General features: G+C 42.6%; 1 protein-coding gene across 5 annotated transcripts in view; it reads right to left on the reverse strand.

The window, feature by feature from the left end:
• PPP6R2 (protein phosphatase 6 regulatory subunit 2) overlaps positions 1 to 26,053 on the reverse strand; it is a 98,524-nt gene that overhangs the window by 4,287 nt on the left and 68,184 nt on the right. For 4 of the 5 annotated variants that reach the window (XM_066994421.1, XM_066994462.1, XM_066994499.1 and 1 more), the window contains 12 exons: positions 25,767 to 25,831; positions 21,603 to 21,718; positions 20,592 to 20,677; positions 20,177 to 20,257; positions 18,450 to 18,547; positions 15,847 to 15,904; positions 14,263 to 14,390; positions 13,221 to 13,396; positions 11,501 to 11,663; positions 10,989 to 11,077; positions 9,595 to 9,802; positions 6,478 to 6,501 (listed from right to left, as the gene is read on the reverse strand). In XM_066994421.1, the coding sequence (XP_066850522.1) occupies positions 6,478 to 6,501; positions 9,595 to 9,802; positions 10,989 to 11,077; positions 11,501 to 11,663; positions 13,221 to 13,396; positions 14,263 to 14,390; positions 15,847 to 15,904; positions 18,450 to 18,547; positions 20,177 to 20,257; positions 20,592 to 20,677; positions 21,603 to 21,718; positions 25,767 to 25,831 (1,292 nt within the window). The remainder of the gene's footprint in view (positions 1 to 6,477; positions 6,502 to 9,594; positions 9,803 to 10,988; positions 11,078 to 11,500; positions 11,664 to 13,220; positions 13,397 to 14,262; positions 14,391 to 15,846; positions 15,905 to 18,449; positions 18,548 to 20,176; positions 20,258 to 20,591; positions 20,678 to 21,602; positions 21,719 to 25,766; positions 25,832 to 26,053) is intronic. The other variant, XM_066994532.1, reaches the window with a different exon arrangement.

Raw genomic sequence — 26,053 nt, forward strand, 5'->3', positions numbered from 1 at the left:
ATTTCTCCTCCTTCTTTCGGAGGGCATGCCTACAAAAATGGAAGGAAACCTCAGCAGATGACTGGGCTGGAATCCTGTCACAGCTCCTAGGAAAACACATAATGTATACATGTAAGTACGTATATGCACAGCTTGGGAACTAAGACAGGACAGATTCTGAGACCTAGGTTCTATTTCTGTAGCCACTTTTCTGTGTGCTCGTGAAAAAAAAATACATAAAAAATGCAGAATAATGAGATCAAAACATTTATCTTCCTAAAGGGCTCATGTGCTCTTAAAAGGAAATACCACAAGTACAAAAATACACTTCAGAGAAACTGCAGGGGATAGTTGAGACAGCAGAGAATTAAACTGAGTTGCCAGAAATGTCATTAGAAAATGACTTCCCACACAAGAAACTGGAGCTCACGACATTTAAACTGCTCAAAGATAAACTTCTTAAATTCAATCGCTACAATTTCCATGACTCAAGGATTCCAGTATTACGAAGTCCCGAGGTTACCTGACCACTACAGGGGGATGGAAATTTATCTTTCCCCAACAGCCCCATGGAAAAGCAAGGCTGGACACGCGAGGCTACGCAGAAGGACACTCAGAGGCCAAACTAACGGCGTGAAAAACAAGGGGTTGTGTGGAACATGCGGGAGGCTAATGACAGCACCTACTTCTAGCCTAGAATAAACTCCGGTACCTATAAATACTTCGTGTTTCTGTTCCTCCGGTCAGCTTATTTTTAGCGGACAGGTATAACCCTGCTGCCAGTGCCACCACCCACGCGGTCCGCTTCCAGGTCACCAGAGGCAAACCCGCTACGTGCTGCTCCAGCTACGTGCTGCTCGGGGCAGGGCCGGGCACAGGCAGCGTGTCACCCGTGAACAAACCCAACCGCTGTCCCGTGAGCTCGGCTCAGGCAGGCTGAGCACGACAAGGTACCAGCAGCAACACGCGGCCCTACCGCAGCCTCCTCTGAGTTACGCTCCGCAGCCAGGTCTCTACCACTCCCCACTCCAGGAAGAATGAGTTCCCGTCCAGCTCCAAGCCACTCGTACGAGTCCTCCAGCGGCAGCTGAAGTCTGCCCACAGCTGCGCCTTTTTCACGGCGGCCGAGCACTCAGCACAAGCTACTTGTGAATGCCACCTACGGCCGTGCCCACGGGGCTTTCCAACACGCTTGGACACTTCTCTTTGTGCTCGCTGAGCTCCGTATTGTGGCCAAACTGCAAATTAACCACTCAGTTTGTAAATACTGCTGCCTGGAGGTCACAGAACAGAGGCCCCTCTCTTTCTGCAAACACTGCAATGCTTTCTGAGATGCTTCCCCCCCGGAGCACAAGCTGACTGCCCAGACTCTCCAGCCTTCCCAGTAAATAAGACTGGAAGGTACGGCCTGCGTTACTAGGTGCAGGCATCCTCACCCCCGGGTTAGGACACAGCCTGCATAAAGTAAGACGGAGACGTCTCCTCCTAACCGCTGGTGCTGCCTCTGGACTGCCCTGCGCCTGGCTGCCCCGAGAGCACCACGTTCAGCACAGTTACCGCGTCTGCCTCACTGCAGTGGGACACGGGTGAACTCACACCGTGCTCAACAGGACAGTCCCCACGTGGCCTTTACGCAGCAGGGCTTCTACAGGAGAGCCTGAAGAAGACAACTTTGAGGTCTCGGGACAGGAGCTTCATGGCAGCAGGAGACTGTTGCCTGGTGTCCAGAAGAGAAGAAAGCCAGCAAACCAACGAGCTGGGGATCTCGGGGACGGGCAGGTAACTATGTGCTATGTGCGGACACTGGCAAGGAGTACCTCCTGCTGGAGCCAACTTCAGCACATGGAAGCTGGGGAGCTGCGGCCACAGCAACCGGGGGGGGCAGACTGAGGAGCAGCCCTGAGTGACACACGTCACAGACTGCTGAGAGCACGGCAGGGGATTTTAAGGAGAGTGGAAGGGAAGCAACTAAATCATTCCCGTTCACTCTTCAAGGTTACCTATGTATTTCATACCTTAAACATCGTCTATGGTTTGTCCTTTCAGGCAGCAGGTTCCTAATTCGTAAGGCACAACCGAGGGTGATGGGTACTGCCAAGCACCTTGGTTTCAGTTAGAACAACTATGTGATAAATCACAATGCTGATTCTAAGCAAAGGAGTATTTATAACAACTTCTTGAAAAGCTGTTATTTTATGTTAACAGATATACCCATATATAAAACAAGAAAGGCAACTGAAACCCTTCTGGCCGAAGTCGCTAGTGTCCGGGCAAGATCTGTGCACACACACGTACACACGTACTGCCTCACCGCTGGGAGACGTGAACAGGGTTACTGTTTAAGCCAACAAACCAGAAGACAAGGTAGCTCATGGTAAGCTGTAATAGTATTATACCTGGCTTCAAGTAGGCTTTCAGTGCCATTTCCCAAATGCACACACATTACTTCAGACAGGAGGCTTGAGCAGATGAACCCTGACTTCTAGCTGCCTCTGGGGAATTTCTCACCTTCTGCTAGAAGCACCACGAGGACGATCCCGTGCAAGGTCTCTGACTTGCTCATCCTGCAGCCATATGAATTCTCTGAAGAGATTTGCTTCTCACACGCTACTGAAAACTCAGAGCTCTCTCAGCTAATGAGATTCAACTGCATTAACTTGTTTTTAGAGAAAAAATTGCAAAAAGATTGCACGGAGTTCTCAGCATTTACACCACATAATGCATTACACATGCTACAAGAAATATTATATATCCTCATTGCAGACCTCAGGTGCTACAGAATGGTTGTTTATTTTTTGCTCTAGTGCCCAAATCCAGCAAACGCAAAGGTTCCTCAGCCTAACAATACTACTGTTTTCCTTGCAGTGCAATTTCTTCCTAGAAAAACAGGATTAAACAAGGACATTCACATTTTGTAATTACTGAGGTTGTCACAAAACCATCCTATATCAAAACTAACACCCAGTTAAAATACAGAAACATACTGTTCTATTTGTGGAGATGAAAACATCAGGAGCTCGCCTAACTTCTGATATCACTTCAGCTCTGCCCATAGATTTCCATTAGCTTTATGGAGTAAATTTTAGCATTGCGATTTTTTGAACACCTCTCTTCTGCCCAGTTTCACTTCTTGTAACATTTCCACAATGCTACCACAAAACACACTTCTCCATCTGTCTTTTACTGTTTACTGAGAGCCTCCTGCATCTAGCAAGACAAACTAAGCTGTAACGGCTTTGCTGCGGGTTCGGATATGCCATACTGGCTCTGAATTGTACTACCACGCTACAGCACCTAATGTGGTTTCTCCTGAGGCCAAGTCCAACTGACCTGCATCTCGCTACCAAAGGACCTGTGAAGAATTCAGCCTGTAGTCACGAATGAGCTTTAAGTAATTCAGTAAGTAAATTGGATTTGACACTGAATGGCTCAGCCTCAGCTGGGGTTCAGTTCTACCCACCTCTGAAGCTCACTACTGTGGCTCCTGGCATACACTTTGGGTATTCTCTAGTCTCTTTGGTAAACAGTCAGTCAGTATTATAGACAACAAAACTCCGTGAAGACACACTAGGAAAAACAGTGGTGCTATGAACGAAGAAGCAAGACTCGTATAAAAAGCGTACCTAAACACAAGTCTCATGCGGAGCCCACAAGCAAGTCCTTAAAAGCCAGACTCTGCAACAACCGACCAGAAGACAACGTACGAGATGCAGCAGCCCCAGGCCACACGCGCTGCCCCGCGGGCTGCCACCGTGGGTGCCGGATAAGGATTACACGAGGCCACCCAAGCCGGGAGGTCCGAACGCCAAATTTACATGCAAGCTTACATTAAAAAGGCCAACGTGTCAGCATCAAAGATCCCACCTATGCCAATTATGGCACTAAACGTTCACCTCTGACTGAAAACGTGGTGAAGTGGCACCTCGGATTAGCTGCGTCACTTCTACTCTTTCAGAATAAAAGCACACCGATGTGCAGCCAAGTGTTATAGAAAAGCTGGAGGCATGCTCCATGCCCAGTCTTCCACAGCATGCTCATTTCGCCCTAATCATCTTTTCAAAGCATTCCAGCAGCTCTTCCCAGCTAGGCAGAGACATGAGGCAGAAGCAAGACAACCACTTCTCGCGCCGCTTTATCATGCTCGTCGTGGCAAGGGCAGACCGGCACGTCATGCAGGGTGAACAGTCAGCAGGCACAGGACAGAAAAACACATCCCAAAATGGGAGAGCTCAAAACATCCACTGTGACAACGTAACTCCGCTCGGCCTGGGGAACTGGAGGGCGCTTGTCTCTGCTGCACGTAAGCCCCGCGCCGGCCGTGCCAGCGGGAGCGCGCTGCGGGCCCCTGCGTCTGAGCTGTGCCAGCAGGAGGGTGTGAGGCTTTCACTGCTGCCAGAACCCACGTTTAATGCTTTCATCCCAGAACTGCATGTGATCAGAAACAAGAGGAGACTTCTACCGTGATTTTGCAGAAACGCAAAACTTGCAGAAATGGCAGAAATTGCTGGTTTTGTCTCATTTTCACCTCGGTTCTAAGGAAACCACTGTGGCACTTACAGCGGCTGCCTCCAAAGCTCAGGAATGTACAAAATCAGAGTCGATATTATACTGGCACAAAAGAAATGTATCTGTGCTTAACAGATAGCAAGCAGCACTTTACAGAAGGAATTCCAGCCTCCCCTCTACACTTGCTTTCTTGGTTGCTTATCAAACCATCCAGCAGAGGAGGCAGTGGGGAGAAGGGGGCAGTGAATGAACATATTGCACAATCAAAAAAAAAAAATAAAAGTAAAAAAGGATTAAGAAGAAAATAGCATGAGTAGTTAGGTAAGGTTAATAAACTGAAAAAGAAATTAAAAGTTACAAACATCCCAAGCCCACTATCACCATACACAGCAAAAGCTGTTTGTTTTTTTTTCATTTTTTTCTAATGTGCAGCACATCGTCTAAGAATCTGCTTAGAAACTTTATTTGAACAGCTCAGCAGTGAAATACTTCAGATAGCTTTTGAAAACATAAAGTGGTGCAAAAGCTTGCATTAATATCATACAGCTAAAAGTTAAGCAGACAGACAAGGAAATGCAAGCCATTTCCCCCAGAAAAGCACCGGTCACGCTGCGTACACTTCGCATCCGTCATTTTGCTGTTGCACTCAACGCAGGTCTCGCTGCTGCTCACGCCGCTACCCGCAGCTCGATGACCACGAGAGGTGCGAGGCTGCCCAGGCCAGCAGCGCTGCAGAACTCCCCTGCCTCGTTCACCCTCCGGTCCCACAGCTCGGGCGAAGCCCCGCAGCGGCTGCCGAGGCCCCCGCAGCGCGGGCAGCTCAGAGCCCTGGCGCTGGCTGCTCCTCGCCGACCGCTCGGTCACGGCGTGAGCGCTGCCAGGTCCTTCTGGCAGAAAGCACTGCCAACAGCAAGTACTTCTGAAATGCGGCGTGTACTTGACTACTTGCACGAGAGGCAGAAAGCTTTCAGAAGTTTTGGTAATTATTAAAATATTAAGTAAAACAAGGACATGTTGTAATAAAACAAATATTTTAAAAATACCTCACAGCTCGTAACTTGAAAAACCTGGAGTCTCCGGAGATTGGAGGTGCGTGCTGAGCTGTGTTTCCTGAACCTCCTGCTCAGAGAGGTCAGAATGATATTTCTGTTCATCAGGTATCTGTCCTTTCTAGATATGAAAGTTTACATGCTTTCCGTGACATACTCTTCAAATGAAACAGTTAGGAGATGTGCTTATAACACAGTGACTTTCTCTTTTTGTCTCTGATCTCATCCAGAAATTATAGCAAAGTCTTGCTAGTCTGAACAGTGGCTGGGAAACATCATTTAAATGAATGATTTTTTGAAAGTAATTAATAAGAACCCACAATTTAAAACAGAAAGCAAACGTCAGAAAAAATAAGTATTTTGTTAAAAAAATAAAAAAAATAAAACTGGAAAACATACCTAGTGTTATTTCATGGCATATTACAGCATCCAAGTAAAACAAAAATATTTGTTAGTGGTGGTGTAAGAAAGTCCCAAGAGACTTTATCCCTGCCCCCAGTTAACGCAGGCAGCGATTCCAGTAGTGGGTGCATCAGCAGAGTGCAGTCAGCAAAGCTTCATTACGGTCATCCTGAACCGAGCGTGAACTTTCCTTTAAAATAGTAATAAAAAATTCCTATTTGCAGAAAAAGCTCACAAACAGGTGGAACGGCAGAAGCTCAAGGACACACGATGCATGGAACGAGTGAACACCACATTTGCATTTTCACATTTCATTAACGGATACGCTGACTGTGCGCATGCTTTCACAAGGGACTACACACAACCTCCGATTCAGTTTTTCAGCATATTATTTCTAGATCTGCTGTATCTGATTGTGAAAAGATGAGCTTTCCCAATGGTCCAACAGCTCTTTTTTCCAGCCCAGTATGAAGTAACTAACGGGAGCGACTACTTGTCAGGTGGATGTTTGGAACCCTGAGCACGTCACCATCATACATACCCTCTGACTGCAGGTCTAAATACTCTGAGCAATACCCACAGCAAGAGAGAAAGGCGGCAAGAGAGGCAGAAACAGAAGAAAGCAAAGAAAGGAAGAAAAAGAAAACAGTAAAGATTGCTGAAAAAACAGACAAATGAGTTAACTTTGCAACCTTATATTCGGCTGGGGTTCCTTCCAGGAGAATATGCAGGGACATTCAGAAGGCTCATTCAAAGGGAACAGTCACTGAACACCACGTTTCCCACACAAAATTCAGATCAACATATAGAAACTAGAAGATTCAATACACCATAAAAAGCATACTTCTCAAGCCCAACACACAAATTGTGAGATTTAGCAGTACTGGAAGCTCTTTAGTGAGGGAAATTCTACCAAACTACTTACTTTTCACAAGAAACTACCATGTGAATTAGATCTGGGAAGCTAGCTAAATACATCTGCAACATCTTCTTTATATGTGATTTTTAAGCTATTACTAATTTTATTGGCTACCTTAAGCAGAACCTGCCATGAGGGACGTTTTTACCAGGCCAGGCAAGGAGAAATCATTAACTATCTGGAGTTTTATGTTCGGGGTGATGTGGGCAGGCAGAAAGGATCAGCAAATAACATCATGAGCATGGAGTGCATTTAGAGGCAGGTACTGGAACATCTGGAGCTTTCATGACCCTGGTGACCACAGAAACTACAGAGTCTTTACGGAGCTCCAAGGAATATTAAAGATCTTCACTGTACTGATTTCAGTAGTGGGAAAAGAATAGAGAGGGGGGAAAAAAAGGAGAACAACCTGTTTCTACAGGAACAGGAATGTGCTTTGTTACAAGCTGAGTACTTCTGGGGAAAAGAAAAATAACCATGTTTTAATTACATGCTTAAAAACAGATTTAGTCACTCAAATTTGAAACCTTACACCAAAAAGACTTGCCAAAGCCAAAGCAGGTGGTGGGACCTAGAACTTGCTGCATCCAATACCGGAGCTGTGGGAGCACAAGGCTGTAACGATACTGATCCACATTTGGAATTTTGCTTCTAGAAAGCCATCAAGAACCATGTATTCAATCTAGAATATTCTTAAATGTTTAGTATAGTTAATTTACTTGGAATCATTAGGGAACACGGTAAGAAATAAGTATATTCTCTACTGGCCATTTGAGTTTACCTACACCTGCTCCAGCAGAAGACAGATTGGTTTGGGGGAGTTGTGGATATCAGAAGTTTCCACTATCGTCACTGGTCAATACAGCAATTCATACACTGTAAGAAACTCGTCTGCTAAACAGATCTGGAGCAGCTGAAATCACAATCTATGCAACAGGTTTCTGTCTTCCCACAGCTTCTATTTTTGTTTTTGGCTGTGGTTATAGTTGTGGAAAGCTACAGACACCTTTAAAGTGGAGACTGTGGTTATTCGAGTATTTACTTTCTTTGCCAAAATGGAATTACTTTTGTAGAACTGCAATCATGCAAAACCAAGCACGTTCTGGAAGCCTTGTACTTATTGACAGTGCTCGAGATATATACGCATATTTAGAGAGAAAAACATTCGTAATTGCACTGCTTGAAACAGCAGATATAGCCTACAACAGCTAGCTAGCCAAATTAAAAAAAAAAAATCCCTATCCCTGCTAGGCAATAAATGAAAGACCGTGCCAAATAAGATTTACACTGCTACTGAGAATCAAGACAGATAGCTACATGTGTAAAACAACTCTACTCAAACACGCCATGTATTCAGAGAGGAAAAACATCTGGAGCACAGAATTTGTTTTAGACACAAATGCCAATGGATTTAATTACATACAATAAAAAACGAAAACTGGAAAAGGAGAGGCTGCCTCTAGCACAGCAAGCAGCATTCTTATTTTTCTCATTTTTCATTTTTTGTGAAGCCAGTCTGCTTGGCCATGCCATCCCTATGCATACAAACCAACTCCATTTATCAAAATAGCTCTTCAGATGCAACCACTGTAAGCAAAGAAATCTCTGGAATCTCACTCATTTCAAGAATGAAGAGTCAAAGACCATTTGAAGCGGATATCAAAAATTAAAAAACAGTCTAGTTATTAAAGTTAAATTCAAAGTTGCTTAAACCTTTGGTTTACTTCCTCAAATAATTTTACTTAGTTCTGTAATCTCACTTGTTTGCTGAGCCACTGGTTTTTAGCTCCCAGCAGCTATTTGCTGGAGTGTGTAGACACATCAGGCAACTTGAGTTGAATATCTAAAAAAGTCACATAACCACAACATCATAAAAACTACGTCTCTCTTCCTGAGTTATATACATAAAATACAGGAACTCCAGCTGGCTAAATCGTATCCCAACCTATCACAGAATCACAGAGTGGTTGCGGTTGGAAGGGACCTCCTGAGACCATCTAGCCCAACCGCCCTGCCCAAGCAGGGCCACCTAGAGCATGTTACACAGGCTATATATCTGTAAGGAATATGAAGAAAAAAACAAACAAGTGTATTAAAATTGGGTAATGTTTCTTGCCATGCCAAAGTGAACTAGGTGCCTACTCTTTTCAAAAGCAACTTCCACTCTCAGATCATTAGAGCAGGCTGGAGTTGAGCACATGCAATTCCAACCAAATTGTTGCCCAAAAAACTAATCTCAGGAACTGACATATCTTCTGGGGACATTTTGCATTATTTATCTTTTATTGTTTATCATGTACTACTTAGAGAATGAGGGAAAAATGACAGCTTGAGGCATTTAAATCTTCCCCCTGCAAAACAGCACACTGATTCCACGTCAGACCTTGTACTACCCATCATCTGAGGCTTTGCAAGACTCCTCTCTGCAATCTGATCTATGCATCCCTGCCACCAGGCCAGGCCTAAACTTCTTGGGCAGCAAGACAGACAGATGGGAGATGCTTCTGTGACATGGCTCGGTGGCTAAAATGAGCCACACACGTTTCTTAAAATAAGCCTGTTTTAAGCATTTTATTAGAACAGAATGCCTGGGACAAGAAAGCTGTAAGCCATCATCACGCAGGACTTTGGGAACCATGGGGTCTACACAGGAAAAAGCAATGCATTAATCCCTGGCAACACAAGGGGCTAAAACAGAGGGCAGAGCTCTACCCCACCCCAAGGCGATTCCTTTCGCACCTGGTGAAAACTGCCTTCTCATTTTTAGCATCCACGGTCAGCTTGATGGTTTCCTGGCCTGAGCCTGTGCTGATGGTTTCCGTGACCACATCGGCTTTGTCGTCCTCCTCGTCGCTGTCCGAGCCGCCGGAGGAGCTGCTGTCCGAGGCCACGAGCGGCGCCTTCCTCGTAACGCAGACGTTCCAAACGCAGGGCGAGGCAGCGCTGACTGAGAAAAGCAAACAGCTCGCGTTGCACAACGAACACAACCTCAGGAACCACGCCGCAGCACGACCCCGCCGACTACCGTGATGCAAACAGAGCGCTCACAGCTACTGCGAGTTTTGAGACAAGGGTTTCTGTGCAGATCCTGCACTGACAGCACACAACATTATTTTTGTAAGGAAAAAAGACAACAGACATCAGTGTTCTCCATTGAGAAAGTCCTGCCACCTCATGTCTGAGTTCAGTACACACTGCAGAGCAGACTACTTTCTTCACTTGTTGCAAGCACACAAAAGGTGGTGACTGAGAGGAGGATTAGGGCAGTCCTTGGGACCCCAGCTGACTGCAGCTTAGCCCTGAGAGGTCGTTACTGGAACGTTTAGGTATCTATTCTTTCTGAAGTGTTCACTGGTTTTAATGCCACAAGCACCCTGGCAAGGACTTTCCTCTAAGGAAAGAGGAAAAGAAGTGCTGCAGTCTCAGAAAGTGTTTTTCTTCCCCAGGTTGGTATCATATGTTCACTTAGCTTGATTTCACAGTGTCTGGCTGATGAGCACTATCTGGGTAGATTTAAAAATGTGCATGCACAAAGCAGTCATCGCCTGCTATCTGAGCTCTGCTGAACTGAATCTTGAATTCAGCTGGAAGAGTACACCAGAAAACACACGCAGCAGAGAAGTGCACTGTGCTATCCATTCCAGTATCATCCACCTCTCCGTTGTAACCACAGACAAAACCTTGGTTTAGTTCCATCAAGGTTCTTCAAGAATTTTATTTCTCCTTCCTCAGAAGGGATGAGGGAAAGAAATCAAGCTGAAGTTAACCAACGGACCTGGCACAATTACCAGTAAGATAACTTAGGGTATCCTTCTGGTTTTTGGTAACTTTATAATCGAGTATCCAGTTAAAAATGGGATTTTTCAATAGTTTACAAATGAATTGTCTCTGTGACATCAACTCTTCCTAACTTAAACTTCATCTTTTACTTGTTGAATAGTATTATCCCCCAAAATATTCAGGGTTCTGAGTTATTATTTTCATAGACTGATCTCTGTACAAAAGAGAGCTGTCAAGTAAGGTAAGGCAGACAGCAGGGGAGGGAAGCTCTCCCCGGTAGACTCAGTATGCCATGCAGTTATTTCAAACAGCTTAAATAATACGTTGTTTTGCCTTGTAACATTCTCACTTACAATTCTTGTCCTGACTCTGCTTCGGGTTTCCATCTGAATCGTTGCTTTCTGTGTCCACAGGAGAACTGCATCGTGGACCTGATTCTGAGCTAAAGTAAGGAAAACAAACCTTGAGAATGAAGTACAGACATCCTGGTTGTGCTTCTAAGTATCCCTGAAAGAAGGGCTTAGAATGAGAACACTGCTCTTTTCTTACATAAATACTTAGAACTTTTTAAAAACTTCATTTACTGTTTTCGTAGTCTCAGTGTAGCAGCAGTTACAGCACACGCAGTATTGCTGCATCACAATACATGCGTGCTAACACCAGTTAGAAGCGCTAGAAGGCAAAGGGAAAGATGATGCCCTGAGCCAGAATACTCACACAATATGAAAAAACATAAGGGACAGCAAAGGGAAAGGAAGGGGGAGGAAAAAAAAGATCATAATCATTGTATTTCCCCAAAACATATTTACAGTATTTCTTTATTCAGAAGTTATAAAGAAATTGAAAGAATTTATGCCTCTTTTACCAACAGAAAGGCTGGAAGTCTGTAAACTTTGCCCATCCTTTCTCCTCTGGCGTGGTGTTCTCTGGGGCTGCTGAATCCCATACACTTGATCCAACATCCATGGCAACACAGGGGGCAGGGGGCTTTGAGTTCACGGGCTCAAACACAGCTGTCCATCCAGACCCTGCACACACAAAACAACCCACTGGGATTCAGCTGAATTTTCAGGATCTTCAGCCATCCTAAAAGTATTCCAAAGTGATTTGGATCACTCCAACGAGATCCCAGAGACAAATGAAAAAAGAGACCACCCAACGGCACTCCTTCAACACCTTCAGGAAGCTGTCTGTCTCACAGGTTACAGACAATTAGCTCCCAAATCCCTTTTCTGATAAATATTAATGTTATCCACAAGAGAGAAGCATCAATTAAGAAAAATGACTTTATGAATTTCTTCATTCTTTGTACTGGTGCTTTCCAAATGAATTCTGTGCAAATACCTTCGTTTCTTGTCAAAACCTAAGTGGCAAGATTTTCAATCATTTCAATCACTAACTGTTTAATTTTGGAATTACAGGTAGGGAATTGATACGTGGATTAAAATGTTTAATATCACAGAGTGATCTCGAGTAAAATTAAGAATACGATATTGTTTTTAAGATCCCAGTCTACTCTATATTCATTAGAGTATCTTTTATTTCTACAGATGATAATTTTTGAATAAGCATTTTTCGTTATCTGTTCTTAAGAAAAAGAACAGATTGCGGAGGACTGTCATGCAAACTGATCTGCGTGTAACAAAATTCAGAGAGGGAGAGATCCATCAAACCTACACTCGCTCAAAATTTGAGCCAAAATTTGAACCAAAGTCTCTGAATGGGTAGCTACGCTGACGTACACGAGCCACAGGGCTGCCATTTGTGTCATTCATACTGGTTCCTTCTAATAAGAATGGAAAATATCTGATACTAGTAAATGGCTGCAGAAAGCAGATTACAGGAACAAAAATGGATTATAGTTACTAATACAAAGATATTATCTAGAAACATAAACATTCTTTAAACAGAAAAGGTTTGCACCAACAGCAGGTACTGCACCACAGGCAGAGAACAAAGAACTTCTGGGAAAACATTTGTGTCCCTTTACTTCTGTTGACTGAATTTGTTCTGCTGACAACACTGTGTGCCTCATGAAGTTACACTGCATCACTTGCATCATGGCATGCGAAAAATCTATCTACCTACAGTCTTCCATGAGGTACTCTAAGAATGGTTTTCCAACATGCAAACTAAAACTAGAAGAGCAATTAGGCAGAAAAGGAAGATACATGGGGTGTGGAGATACTCAGCAAGGCTCTGCATAAAACTCTTCTAATATAACGTAAAGAGGACATGCTCCTCTACTAATACTTTATTCACTGGTTTTCACACTACAATACCTAATATTATTATTGCTCCTGTACCTTTGTGGTTGTCCCAGCATAACTGACGCAGCACACTGCTACTCTGAAGAAGTTGGACAGGGCTCAATCTCACTAATGTTTTAAAGGCAAAAAATGAAGACTGAAATTCACACTTCTCATCTATGCAGGTGGAATTACAGAACAGCCACAGAAAGGAGGCAGTCTGCAAAGTGCTGTTCCACAGAGATGATTACAGATCTCATATGAGATGATATAAATCTCATCCCATTTTTCAAACAGGATTTTTCAAATGGGATGACGCTGTTTTAAACTCTTTACCTTCAGAAGAGTCTGAATCTTTCTGCTCAGAAACATTATTCTTGTTGCTGTTTGCTGAGGAAGGAGGCACCTGCTGTTCTGTTTCCTCCTCTTCTTCTGAGTCCACACTACCGTCATGATCTCCATTCTCAAGATCACTTTTTGATGAACTCTCTGAGGTCTGAGATGCTCCAAACCTGTATCACAGAACTCCGAATTAGAAAAACCCTTACATCATCCAGTTCATCTTTCACCTGCTTCCTCCCTGCCCCAGGCAGAAAGCAGAAACTGTCAAGTGATAGTGGGCGCTTCTTAAGATATTTCCACTAAAGACTCTAAGGGCTTTGCTTGTCAAAATGCATCTGCAGAGTTGTAATCAGAAATAAGTTGCAGCGACATATTTGGGCTGGAGACTGATATGAACAGACAAAACAGTAGCAAATGAGAGGAATACTGGTTTGGTATCAATTGTGTGTATTAGCAAGACAACCCATTTTTTAGTGCTAGGCAAACAGACATCAAGGTCTTGACCACTTTTTCTGTCTCATTTGATTATATTTTCAGACTTACAATTACAGAAGTGACTTTATTTAATAACTGTCTATATAAAAGAATTTAAAATTTGTAAATGATTTGCAATGCCAGAGATGCACCATGGGACGTCACTCATTGTCATGCAAAACATTATTTTTCTTCATTTGGCATTTTGAAATAGAATATTCTGTCTATTATCCTCAGTCTTACAATGCTTTCAACATTGTCCCAACATGAGGAAGGAGTAAGTTCTAAGTATTTCAAACTGAGTTTTTATTTTTATTTTTTTTAAATCTTTGACAGTGGAATCACTAATTAGGTGCTTCTGTCATCGCATTCCCTCAAATTTTATCTTTTCACATTCAAATCATCAGCTCTTTTTTTCAGAAGTGCAGCATGTAAAGCACTGTTTTATGCCAGAAAAAGGCTTCAGAGCACATAAATAATAAACAACTAAGCATGTACTTAACTGAAACGTACAGTTTCATAGCATTTGGAAAAAAAAATTGATCTTTCATTTTCACCTTACCGTGTTCTTGATTTAACTTGGGTTGCATAGCTTATCTCCTTCTCTTCCCAGATATCTTCTTCCTCCTCATTATCATCAAATTGTTGGATTCGTTCATTGCAGCAGGCTTCAAAGAGGGAAGCATTGGGCTGAAACAGTATTATAAAGAAGTCAAATTCCACTCACTCTTTGGAGACAGAAACAAGAACTTAGATTATAAGCAAGTCCATAAACCAGCATTTGTACACAACTAGTACCATGAAGGTGTTTGTGCTTATTTCCTTTTACATCCCAAGCTGTGTAACAAGCAATGCTCAGATGTGCAAGAGTAATAATAGCACAGTACACTCAGAAGCAGCAAGCCCTTGATACATCAAGAAAGGAACAGAACAGTCTCACCCTACAACACTTCCAAAGGAGGAGGAACTCCTGCATGTTGCTTCATAGCTGTTCTATTATATGAATCCCTTTGCATCCCTCACAGTGGTAGGGATATAAAGTCACTGTAGTATGAGGGCTGGAAAGAATTTCCTTAAGAACAGATTCACAAACTGACCACCGTGGAACTTAGAGATTAAAGCAATGCAATCTGTCCCACTCGGGCTAAAAATCCACAGTGCAATTTGTTTCGGTGAGTGCATTCTTCCTGACAGAATTACAGGGAAGTTCTACGTATGATGATACTTAACTCATGCACACACACACCCCCTTCAAAGCATATAACCTTCCGTTCTGGAAATGGCAGTTTTTTAGACACTGGTAAAGTGAGGTTTCCCTGTAAATATACAAATGATCTGCCCATTTGAGCTTTCTGGGATCTCTGAATTAAGGGATAGACTAAATGCTGTCTTCCAGGCGGTGCACAGTCCAAATCAACAGCTGCATTAGAATTCCATCACACACACAAACTGTCTACTAAGGAAAAAAAAAAACAAAAAAAAACAAGCTAAGATAAGCCTCTCAATAACAACTGGTGGCTGCAGACTTAGCTGGCAATTTCATGAAGAAATCAAACTTTCTGTTATCTATAGAGCACTGCCTACAGCAGCCAGAAGGGGGAAGAAAAACTCTTCATACTGCTGTTTAAGTGAAAAAGAAAGTATGTTAAGACCAAGAAAATCTAAGTGTTAATATTGACTAAAACAAGCTTCAGTCAGGACAGATGAGCCTCGAATCACCTCTTTTAAGCCACTACCCAGCTTCTTCAGTAAGAATTGATTTTGGTCAATAAAATGCAAAAGGCAAGAAACATCACGGCAATATTTAGACCTGTAAGAAAGCCAATTCCCCATTTGCATCTTTTCTTAATTGGTGTATGGAAAGATTATCAAAGTGAAAATAGGGACAACAGAATCACACTGCAGAGAGAGAAAGATTCCTCCAATGTAAAGAGTGCTACTTTTGGAGATCCTCATCAACATAGCGAAATTCTACAAGGGTGCATTTAACGCCCCGAGTTCCTTAACAGGACTCAGCTACCAGGGCACCTTTTACCAAAACAACGTAACAGTTATTTTAATTTCAAAATAACAACAGCTGATTCGAGCATGAACTAACTTGCCAGAATTCATCCTGTTAAATAAATATCCCAAAATACCCACTTACACTGTCATCATCTGCATCTATATTGAAGTTTATCTCTGCAATCCTGTCAAAAGGAGCACTGCAAAAAGAAGGGAAAGAAGCTTCAGTGACGGCATGGAGTAACAAACAGCACTTTTGCAGCCCCAGCACAAGACCAGGAGACAGCTAACCACAGAGAGACTTCATATAACCACTCGCTGCCTTCTGTGTTTGTTCCCTCAATATTCACCGCTGTATTAAATGCAATAGTTTCCTTTCCTGAGATAAAATATTATTTATTTTTGAATATTTGAAAAAAATGTATGATATTCATTCCTAGGTCTAATTCAATACCTGAGTGGAACCTTTGGCATTATCTCGCTGATAAGGTATGTAGAGTTTTCATGGCTACCACAGCAATGTCTGCCTGTTATTTTGCAGCTCTTATGCTACTTATGCAGTGTAAAGGCCATCTTCAGATTTTTCACTGAACCTCTCCAGCTGAATCAAAGTTTATACAAAAAGAAAAAAAAAACACAAAAACAACAACTGAAGTCATAGATACTTAAAAATAGAAGAAGCTGCATCCAACTGCTCTGGATTCCTGTACTACATTCACCAAGAATTTCATTAGGTTCCTCAGCATGAGGCAAGACCCAGATTTGGGACTGAATCCTGCATGGTGGGCATTACTAAGACAAGTACACTGCAAAAAATCATTAAATAACCCAATTTCCGATCTGGACCTGTGTGTGTATTGTAAGAACGGCAGAGGGTGCTACAGGTCAAAAAACTCCAGCCTACCAGCACAATTTGGGCCCATGCAGTATTTTTTCGCTGTATCTAGTTATCTCTATGTTCGGACAGTGTTATTTTCCTTTAAAGAAGACTGATTAGTAAAAACCATTGTTGTGCAAATCACCAGGACACGGAAGCATGATTAATACTTCTTAAAATATTAATGTTAACTGTCAAAGTTTTCAACAGCTGGAAAACAAATGATGCAGAGCACCATTCTCAGAAGGCTCAATACCAGAAGTTTTGTAGTATATTCTCCTTTCCAATTGCAAATACGGAGAAGTCTAGCACATCTGTTACAGACTTCGTTCAGTTTCATGTTCTATATGTACATGAGTTTCCTTCAGCAGCTATTCATATAATTTAACCCTTCCTTTCCACTTACACACAAGTTCATTATTTGCTGTTGTCTGGTAAGATTTTTTATTTTTAATGTACAGAACTAAGTAATCCATAGTCAAAGAAATCTCTCGTTCTAGTCTGGAACTTATTAGACTTATTAAACATCTTGACATTTACAATGCTCAGAAAGGAAAGATAGACTCTAAAGCCTTCCTCCACATCAGAATTACAGCTTCCAACTGTTTGGCAAACACAATGATGGAGTTCCTGAGACTGTAATGACCTCAGACTCTCAGAGCTAACAAAAATGGAAGGCCATCAGGACAAGCTACTTGGATTCATGCTTGAAAGCAACTCTGTAGCAGCTAAACTATTTCTACATTGTCGTTTTATTTAAGGTATTTCACAGAGCACAGTAGTTGCTAAAAATAAGGTCTTTGCAGGACCAGCAAAAGAATCCTCAATAAAACAAATCTGGAGCAGCCACAGAGCAATAAGGCATGCCCAGAGCATTCTGTGCTAAAAGCTTCCTGCTTCAGGCAGAATTCCAGGACACCAGGATCCTACAGATTTTGCACAGCAGACCCCAACATTTGCTGGCCTGTGAGTATCAACCCTCAGGACGTTATGTACGGCAGGTACTACCACCTACTCCCTCACTGTCACCTTGGACAAACGCTTCTTGTGATTGAAACAAACACTGCCACGAGATGAAAGAGAATGGAAAAAGCTGAGAAGCTGAATGCTATGCTGGGTATCCTCCTGGAGCACTATTCTGCCAGTAAATGTAATACTAAATGGTTACAGCTCTCCAGTATGGACAATCAGGATAATTACAGTCCCAGTAACTTCCTTAGCTTGGATTTTTAAGGTGAGAAGACAAGTTGCAGTTTTAATTGTGTTACAGCAGTTCTTCTATAAAAGTAGCACCACTTTTAAACACTGAATTCAGCAAGTCATGTAACACTAAATCCACCTGTATCTACCTTCTATTAACAATTACTTGTTCCTGCCTTATCTACATTTCCATATTCATACGTGAAAAAACGGTTAATTTTTCTGTGGACTTTTATCAGAATACCATTCTTTTACTCCTACTTTCAATAGACTTAATGCCACTCGCAAATATCTGTATAATTCCCTAGAGTTAGCTCTAATGCTTTGCTTTTTGTGCAGCTAAATTTATTCTAGAATGTGGCCGGGTAATAATTGCATGCTTTATTAAAGTGTTACTCATCAAAATGAAGAAATATTTTTCCTTGGTTCTACAACTGACATTGTAGATCAGAAAAAAAATATCTATAAAAATCTATAAAGATATACAAAAAGAGCCACTGTGAATAAAATGTCAGATGTTTCCGGGCCATTGATCAGTCTTCTGTTTGTTTCAAACCAAAGAAGGTATACAGTGAGCTTCATTTTAAAACCTGAACCACAAGAAGAAAGCTTAGATGCAAAGAGGCTTAAATGCTCAACAGAAGCCTCTTGAAGTTTTATAAACTTACTTTATATTATCATCCTGGTCTGCAAACTCCTCATCGTTAAAGCCAAACTGATCCACGAAGTTAGCTGTCATCTGCTGGATCTGGTACTCAGAGAAGGCCTGAGCAATGGAACCCAAAAAGAGCTGTCAGATAGCTGTCCAGGGATACTCAGTTAACCTGGCTGAAAACACGTTTTCTATGAAAGCATTAAAATAACAGCAAACTGATGATCTTTGAGAAATCACCTATTCCAATCCCCTTTCTCAAAGCAAGACCAAACAAACTTCTACAAGTCCTGGACAGATGCTTCTCTGATCTGCTCTTCACTTCTTCCAAAGAGTTATGATTTTTTTTCTAGGAAATCATTTGTTGGCTTCATTATTCTATGTGTTACACATAGAACAGTGTACTGGTTTTTATTCATTTGTTTGTTTTCCCCTGATGAACATGAAATTTACCTTGCAGCAACTTAAACCCATAATGGACATCGAGAAGGTATTTCTGGTTTCCCACAGCAGCTTGGGTCCTCTGTTCTTCAGCCTGCATGCAGGATAATTGCCCACATATTCTTTTGGTCACACCCTTGCCTACTCATCCATGTCTCATTCTCTATGTATGTAAAGGATTGATTCTGCCTCTGAACAGAATCTTATGCTTGCTCTTATGCATTGTATATTTCTGTCAGATCACTCCTCCTATTTGGAGGATAATTCTGAATACTTGTGGTTGGCCCACTACAGCTACAGCTAAGAAATTCACACAGATCCTCTCAGCAGGACTTTGCCATGACTCTACCACAGGTGATGTGAAGTACCCATGTTCCTGTCTGAGGAGTTCTGCCAGCTCCTGTCAATATTTTTATTAATACTTCTCATAATAACAGACAAATTTTTCACAAAAGCACTGCAATTTCCCTTCTTTAATGAGCATTATAAATATCAGCGCAGGAAAAGAAAAGCATTTGTAACATCAGTGTAACCAGTTGCAGTATTCGGACAAAAGACTAACTGTAAACTTTTTCAGCTCTTTTTAACCCTTAACTAGATTTCAGATTGAACATGTTGAATCTTCTATTTTCTGTTAATGTTCTTCATGTTTTTAGCGTCAAAAATGGTGGGGAGGAGATTGCCTAAATTCTTCATCCTGAAAAGCAGCTTCCAAATACTTGATGACCCTTCACCAAATTTTGAGGAACCTGATGTCTTTGCTAAATCCCTTTGATTTCCTTCATTTCTCCTTAAGTCGAGGCTTTTTACTGCTCTTACTGCTACTGTTTAATGATCTTTACTTGCTAACATTCTAGTATGGCTCTTCCAATCTTTAATTGAAGTCTGCATAGCTCAAGAGGAAGCAGAACCCCTCTACCAGCTCCAATTGTAATGCAGGTGGGTGATGCAAACTACCTTGTTGGCTGGGAACTACACCGCTATGCCACAGTTCGTCTCCTACATCAGGATGACTCAACCCACTACTGTGCCGAGAACCAGGAAAGAGAGAAAAATATGCAGCGTCTCACAGGAATTTAAGAGACATCATGTATCTGGGACTTGGATGCAGTCTGAGCCGAATTTATTCCCAACTGGAGTCTAGATTGAAGCCTGCCATTTAAGTAACAATACTGGAAAAACACGTAAGAGCTGAACACAGTGAGAGCAAAATTTACAAAGCTGCTCTATAATAGGAAGGATTTAAGAAGAATCAGAGAAGGAAACTCCCCGGGAACAGCAAAGAACACACTGTGAACTCACCTGTTGGAGAGAAAGTTCATTGGGAAAAGCACTCTCAATATCTTCATCCTCACTGGAAGAGTGCAGATGGTGAGTGCTCACCTGAAAGAAGAAAAAATAAGCACAAAGGAAAAGTAAGAAAGCTCAAATACTTGAATTTGAAAACTCCCCAGAGGGCAGAAACTGTCCCAGTGAATGACACAGACGCATGGTTTAGAGTTTACCAACACAACTGAGAGCTGCTGCTAGTTGAAGACCTATTATGAAACATATATATATGTATACATGTACGTATACGTTTACAGACACTCTGTCCTTGAAAGCATACTTCATATAATCAAGAAGAAAAAAAACAGCAGTATCACTTCTTTTTTACTAAAGAAAATCCAGAAGAGAGCAGGCCTATCTGAAGTACACACAGCATCACTGTTCTCACCAAATCCACTGTATTCCTCCTGTTTGTTTCCATCAGCGTCTCTTCTACAAAACTCTCCCATCTCCCTCTGCAGTCTTCAGGTAGCTCTGTAACACAAAGATTACCCCAACTCAGAGAGAAAGGCTCACAGCCAGTGAGTCAGCCCCACTGGTTACCTGGCAGTCTTTGGGCAGACACATAAACCTGCGCGTGAGCTACGTGATGCATGCACTGAGTGCAAACCCAAAACACAGCATCGTATGGGCCGCTATGAAGACAGTCGACTTCATCCCAGCCAGACTCAGCACAGCAAAACAATGGAAAGAAATAACGACGCCTTGTGAAACTTTCGGCCTTTACTGAAATATTTTGAAGTTATCAATTTTAACGTGGATATGACAACAAACCAAGTCACTACACTATTTGATATGCTCACGAGAAGCCAAAAATGGAAATTCAAGTCATATTTGTAGTCACTGTTTCTGTTAATAGATGCAGACGGAAAATCTTATTTCCTTTCACACCAAAACTCTCAGATAAAATTAGTTCTCAGAAGAAAGGCCAGTGAAGATATGATGGAAAGAGCATGAATATCTCTGACACAGCAGAGGGGTAGGGCCTCTGTGATCACTTACTCTTGTCTCTCTCCTCCTCTCAGACAGGTATAACAATAAGGAAGTATATAAGCACCAGTTATAAACATCACCCTAGAATGCTGTAAATGAGCATTCATAGGAAGTATGTGAAAATCCACACGAAAAGAAGCATTCTTTAGCACAAAAAGATTACCTTCAGCCTCTGGTTACAAAACCAAAGTTCCAACAGCTTTGACATGAGTATATAAATACAAAGAGCAACTGAATTTGGTCTAAATATTTTTTGAAATTATGGGAATTTGTGGTATTTAATTAGTAATCCTTTTCATTACGAAAGGGACCCTCGTGTAATACAATGCAATAAAACTTTTCCAAAAGGCCTGCAAGGATTATTTAATTACGGAAAAAACAATGGAATGGGGAAAGGAGATTATACCTTTAATGAACTCGCTAATCTGAGTCTGCATGGGGCCCTTCTCCATGTTCTGTACCACAGCATTGGCTATCCGGGTGAGGTGGCCCATATTGCCTCGCCTCATTCCACCTTCTGCCCTGAAAGGAGAGAACAGCCCGTAGCAATATAACCAGACACCCGAGTCAGAAGGTCACAGTCATAACCGATTTCATAACCTAGAAATGCTGAGAGTTCCCCACCGCTGCAGTAGTTTGACATATGTAAGCGTTACTACAAGCAGGGTTAACATAGACGCTGCAGCTCCGAAGCAGCAGGAGCACTCTCCATTCATGCAGGCAGGGCACAGCATGAGTTTACCCAGAAGAAATGAGCCCTTCTGCATTTTTGCATGTATCGAGAGGGAAAGATTATTCATCCAGTTTAGAATGCACTGCATGCTCTTTGTAACTGGCTTACACTTTAAGGTAATGCAGTACCTTTAAAGATGAATGCAGAGTTAAAGATTCTGGTTATAATTTTCAATAATGGAAACGCTGCAGTAAGAATTTACATCCCTTCTACTAAAAAAGCTTTAGAGTTTTACTTGCAATTGAAGTATTTAGCGGATGAATTCCAGAGAACAGAAGAGACTGATCTGCAGCCGTACGTTTTCTCCCTTACCAAAACCGTAAGAAGCCAACACTAAGCCCAGGCAGTCTTTAAGCCACTTTGAGTTAGCATTGGTTCTCCTTCACTGGATAGCAAAGAAGGAATCCAAAAATTGGAGCACGAAGGGCCTGAAATAATTCTGCTTTCCACAGTATGCAAACTATTTGGGAAGAAACATGTAAACACCAGCGGCAGAGCACTGGTAAGGAATTTCACAGTAACATGTTTAGAGCAGCATTTCTGGTTTTGAACTGGCAGGTGCTGAAAATAAGCTCAGACAAAACTCTTAGACACAACGCGATCACTCGATTGTAGCATTACGTACATTAAAGTACACCAGATACTGAAGCCATATTCAGAAACGATCATTTCTCGATGTAGCACAGGTGTATGCAAGGTTGACTCAGGCAACCACAAATAAAATTGGTGGGTCGGAATTAAAGTAAATAAAATAAAACCCTCACGAGTAGCATGACAAGAAGTTTCCAGCTAATGTTAACTCTGTCTCCAGCTGTAAAACAAAGCTTTCTTTCCTAGAGGTTAACAGAGCCAGCACATACTAAGGAATTCCATTTTTCCTTGGGGGAGGGACAGCACTAAATACATTGGAATTAATTTTGGGCTGGTGTGCTGTGCTCGCGTCAATTCTTCTCTGTCCTTGCTCTGGGGATTTGTGTGTAGCAGTCACAGCCAACAGGTAGAATAGAGCAAAGCCGTCAGCCAGAATCAGCTCCTTCTGACAACATGAAGTTACAGCAACATTTTTAAACTTTTGGTTTTCTTTATGACCCCTGCCCCTCTTGGACAGTGCAGTCATCACCTCCTCAACATCTGGAAAGGAGAAGTTTCTGCTGAAATCATCTCGGTCTTTCCCCTAATGCTGGAGCTGAACATAGCAGGTGAGGAGGTTAGACCGTTTGGGAAGAAAACAAACAAACACCTGTCTTTCCTGTCCACATGTACCCACACCAAAACCCAGCACCCAAACCCAATACCAACTGCCATGGTGTGTAGTTCCTGTACCAACGGCAGCCCTCTAACCTGCACGCCGAATTCAGGGTTTAGAACTATTCCAATAAAAGTTAACACCTGCAAATGAGTTTTCAGTGCTACGCTACAGCCTTTGGGACGCAGACTTGCGGCCATTTCTTTCGCACCCCAGCCCAACAGGAGACAGCCCCAGCCCCAGCCCAGGGACACGGAGCCCCTCGCACCGGGGCGGCTGCAGACAGCGGGTGCAGCAAGCGGAGGGGCACGCAGGCACACCTAGAGGCAAATCCCCCCTGCACCTCCTAAAGGCTGTGCCAAACGCCCCCACGAGAGCTCTGGAGGACAAAGCCTGCCGGCAGACGGGCTGGAGGCACGCAGCCCTTCCGAGAACAGCAGCACTCTCGTTTCTCCCTGTAAAAATGCATGTTTTTTCAGCAATCTTGCAAGCTTGGCTTTCTCAAAAATTTAAAGTAAGTGGTGACAGAAGCGGTCTACAGCAATGCTGTGTCTGTCTTAGGTTGTGTGCTCTGGGAGGACCAACTGAGCGTTATTTTTTCTGAGTTGAGCAGTCCTTAACACACTGCTGGAATGCAGACAGCAAGCATGTAAAATTAACTTTTATTTCAACACTGTCATAAACTGCTATCAACCATACCACTCTTGGTGGTTACTACACTTGCAGGAATAAGAAGGCAAACAAATATGTGCTACAGTAAGCTGCCATTTCCTATAAATATGTATTGATGACCAGAATTTACCTATTTTAAATTCTAACTACCGAGGCAAATGTACTGCAGTAAAATAATTACGTGGCATATGCAGAAGTTAAGTTCTAGTAGTTACAAAGTCCTTTATCAAAAATGCAGGGAACACGTAAAACCAGGAGAACCCAAAGAGAAATTCCATATTCCAACAGGAAAACGTATTACCACCATTCTGTCTGCTGATTTTTAAGAACTAGTTCCCACGCTCTCAGCTTGGAATCTCTGACCCTGGGGGTCCTAGGGCTTGATTCCAGCTCCTCATCGAGTGCATACAATAATCTTTGTATGAACTCAAACTTCTTAAAGGACACCGTCTGAGATACCTCTCTGTTAGCTCAGTATTAATTTTCACCACTAAGATTCTTTCCAGTGTGGTGCCTGGAACTGTTTGCCATGAAATATGTATGAGTTCTAGTCCCCATCTAATTTAATGAGGAAAACTCTTAAGCAGGAACCACAGATATTTCTGCTACCTACAAAGCTGTGCACTGACAGCTGTGCAATAAAACCATCAGCAAAATTTGTTATTAACTGCCCAAGGGGTTGCAGGCCTGACAGTGAGCCTAAAACAGAGTGGGACTACAGTGAACTTTGAAGCTATAAAGAGCTAAAAAAAAGGAAGAGGGACCAAAACACTCAGCTGGGGTAAGAAACAGGAGCATAGGTAATATTTTCACTTCAATCCGTGTGGTGGTGTTTTTTGTTTGTTTAATTATTTAGTTTTTACAGCACTCAGCATGAAATCAGCATTAGATGAAGGATCTGGTTGATGAGAAGCTCAACATGAGCCAGCAATGTGTGCCTACAGCCCCAAAACCACCCGTACCCTGGGCTGCACCGCTGGCAGCGTGGGCAGCAGGGCAGGGAGGGGATCGTTCCCCTCTGCTCCGCTCTCCTGAGACCCCACCTGGGGCCTGCGTTCAGCTCCGGGCCCAGCACCAGGACAGGGACGTGGCAGAGCAAGGCCGGAGCAGGCCACGAGGACGCTGCAGGGGCTGGAGCCCCTCTGCTGCGGGGCCAGGCTGAGGGAGCTGGGGGTGCTCAGCCTGGAGAAGAGAAGGCTCCGGGGAGAGCTCCCAGCGGGCTGCCGGGGCCCGAAGGGGCTGCAGGAGGGCTGGGGAGGGACTCTGTGCCGGGGGGTAGGGGTAGGGCAGGGGGATGGCTTTAAACTAACAGAGGGGGGATTTAGATTGGATATAAGAAGAAATTATTTACTACAAGGGCAGTGAGACCCTGGCACAGGCTGCCCAGGGGAGCTGGGGCTGCCCCATCCCTGGGGGTGTTCAGGGCCAGGCTGGATGGGGCTGGGGGCAGCTGGGGCTGGTGGGAGGCAGCATCTGAAAAAAATGCTAAAGATCTAAAATCTAAGCATTTTATACAGTTATAATATTAAATGTGCAGTCTAGGGCAAAAAAGCTTGCCCATCTCAGTTTCTACACAGCTACTTGCTCTAGGGAAATATAATTATGCACTTATGAAAAGAAAAAAAAAAAGAAAAAGTTGAAATGCTATGTAACGTTTCTTGACAAAGCAAGAAAGAAGCATATTGTGTATTTGGGTTGAAATGTTATAAGTAATAAAAACATTCATGCTTTCACATTATACACCTATCTGGTGAATTTGTTTTTTAACATGCAAATAATTGAAATCCCAAATCATAATCAAAATTAAAATCCATACACCATTAAATTGTAAATAATCCAAATAACTGAAGGTGTATTTCAAGTGAATATTCAACATCTGCAGCCCTAGAACAAGGCCTTCTGAACCCAAAATCCCTTACTGTATTTTGTCATTGGCTTCCCAGGCATCCAATATCCTTTGCACTAGGCAGCATTTCTGGAACAACTAGAGAAAAAAAAAAGAGAGAGAGAGAGGAAGAACATTTCAAAAGTTTGCCAAAGAAATACTCATGCCTTAGGAAGCCTGTACTGAACTAGAGTTACTTTTGTTCATTCCTTCACTCCTACTAAACAAGAACTTAAAGTTCAGCACTTATCTTTCTTAAGAGCTCAAGTTTCTTCTTTCTCATTTTTTTCTCAGAGGATCCAAGGAAAACAGCAAAACATA

This window comes from Anser cygnoides, chromosome 1 (genome assembly GCF_040182565.1).
Source record: "Anser cygnoides isolate HZ-2024a breed goose chromosome 1, Taihu_goose_T2T_genome, whole genome shotgun sequence".
NCBI classification, from domain to species: domain Eukaryota; kingdom Metazoa; phylum Chordata; class Aves; order Anseriformes; family Anatidae; genus Anser; species Anser cygnoides.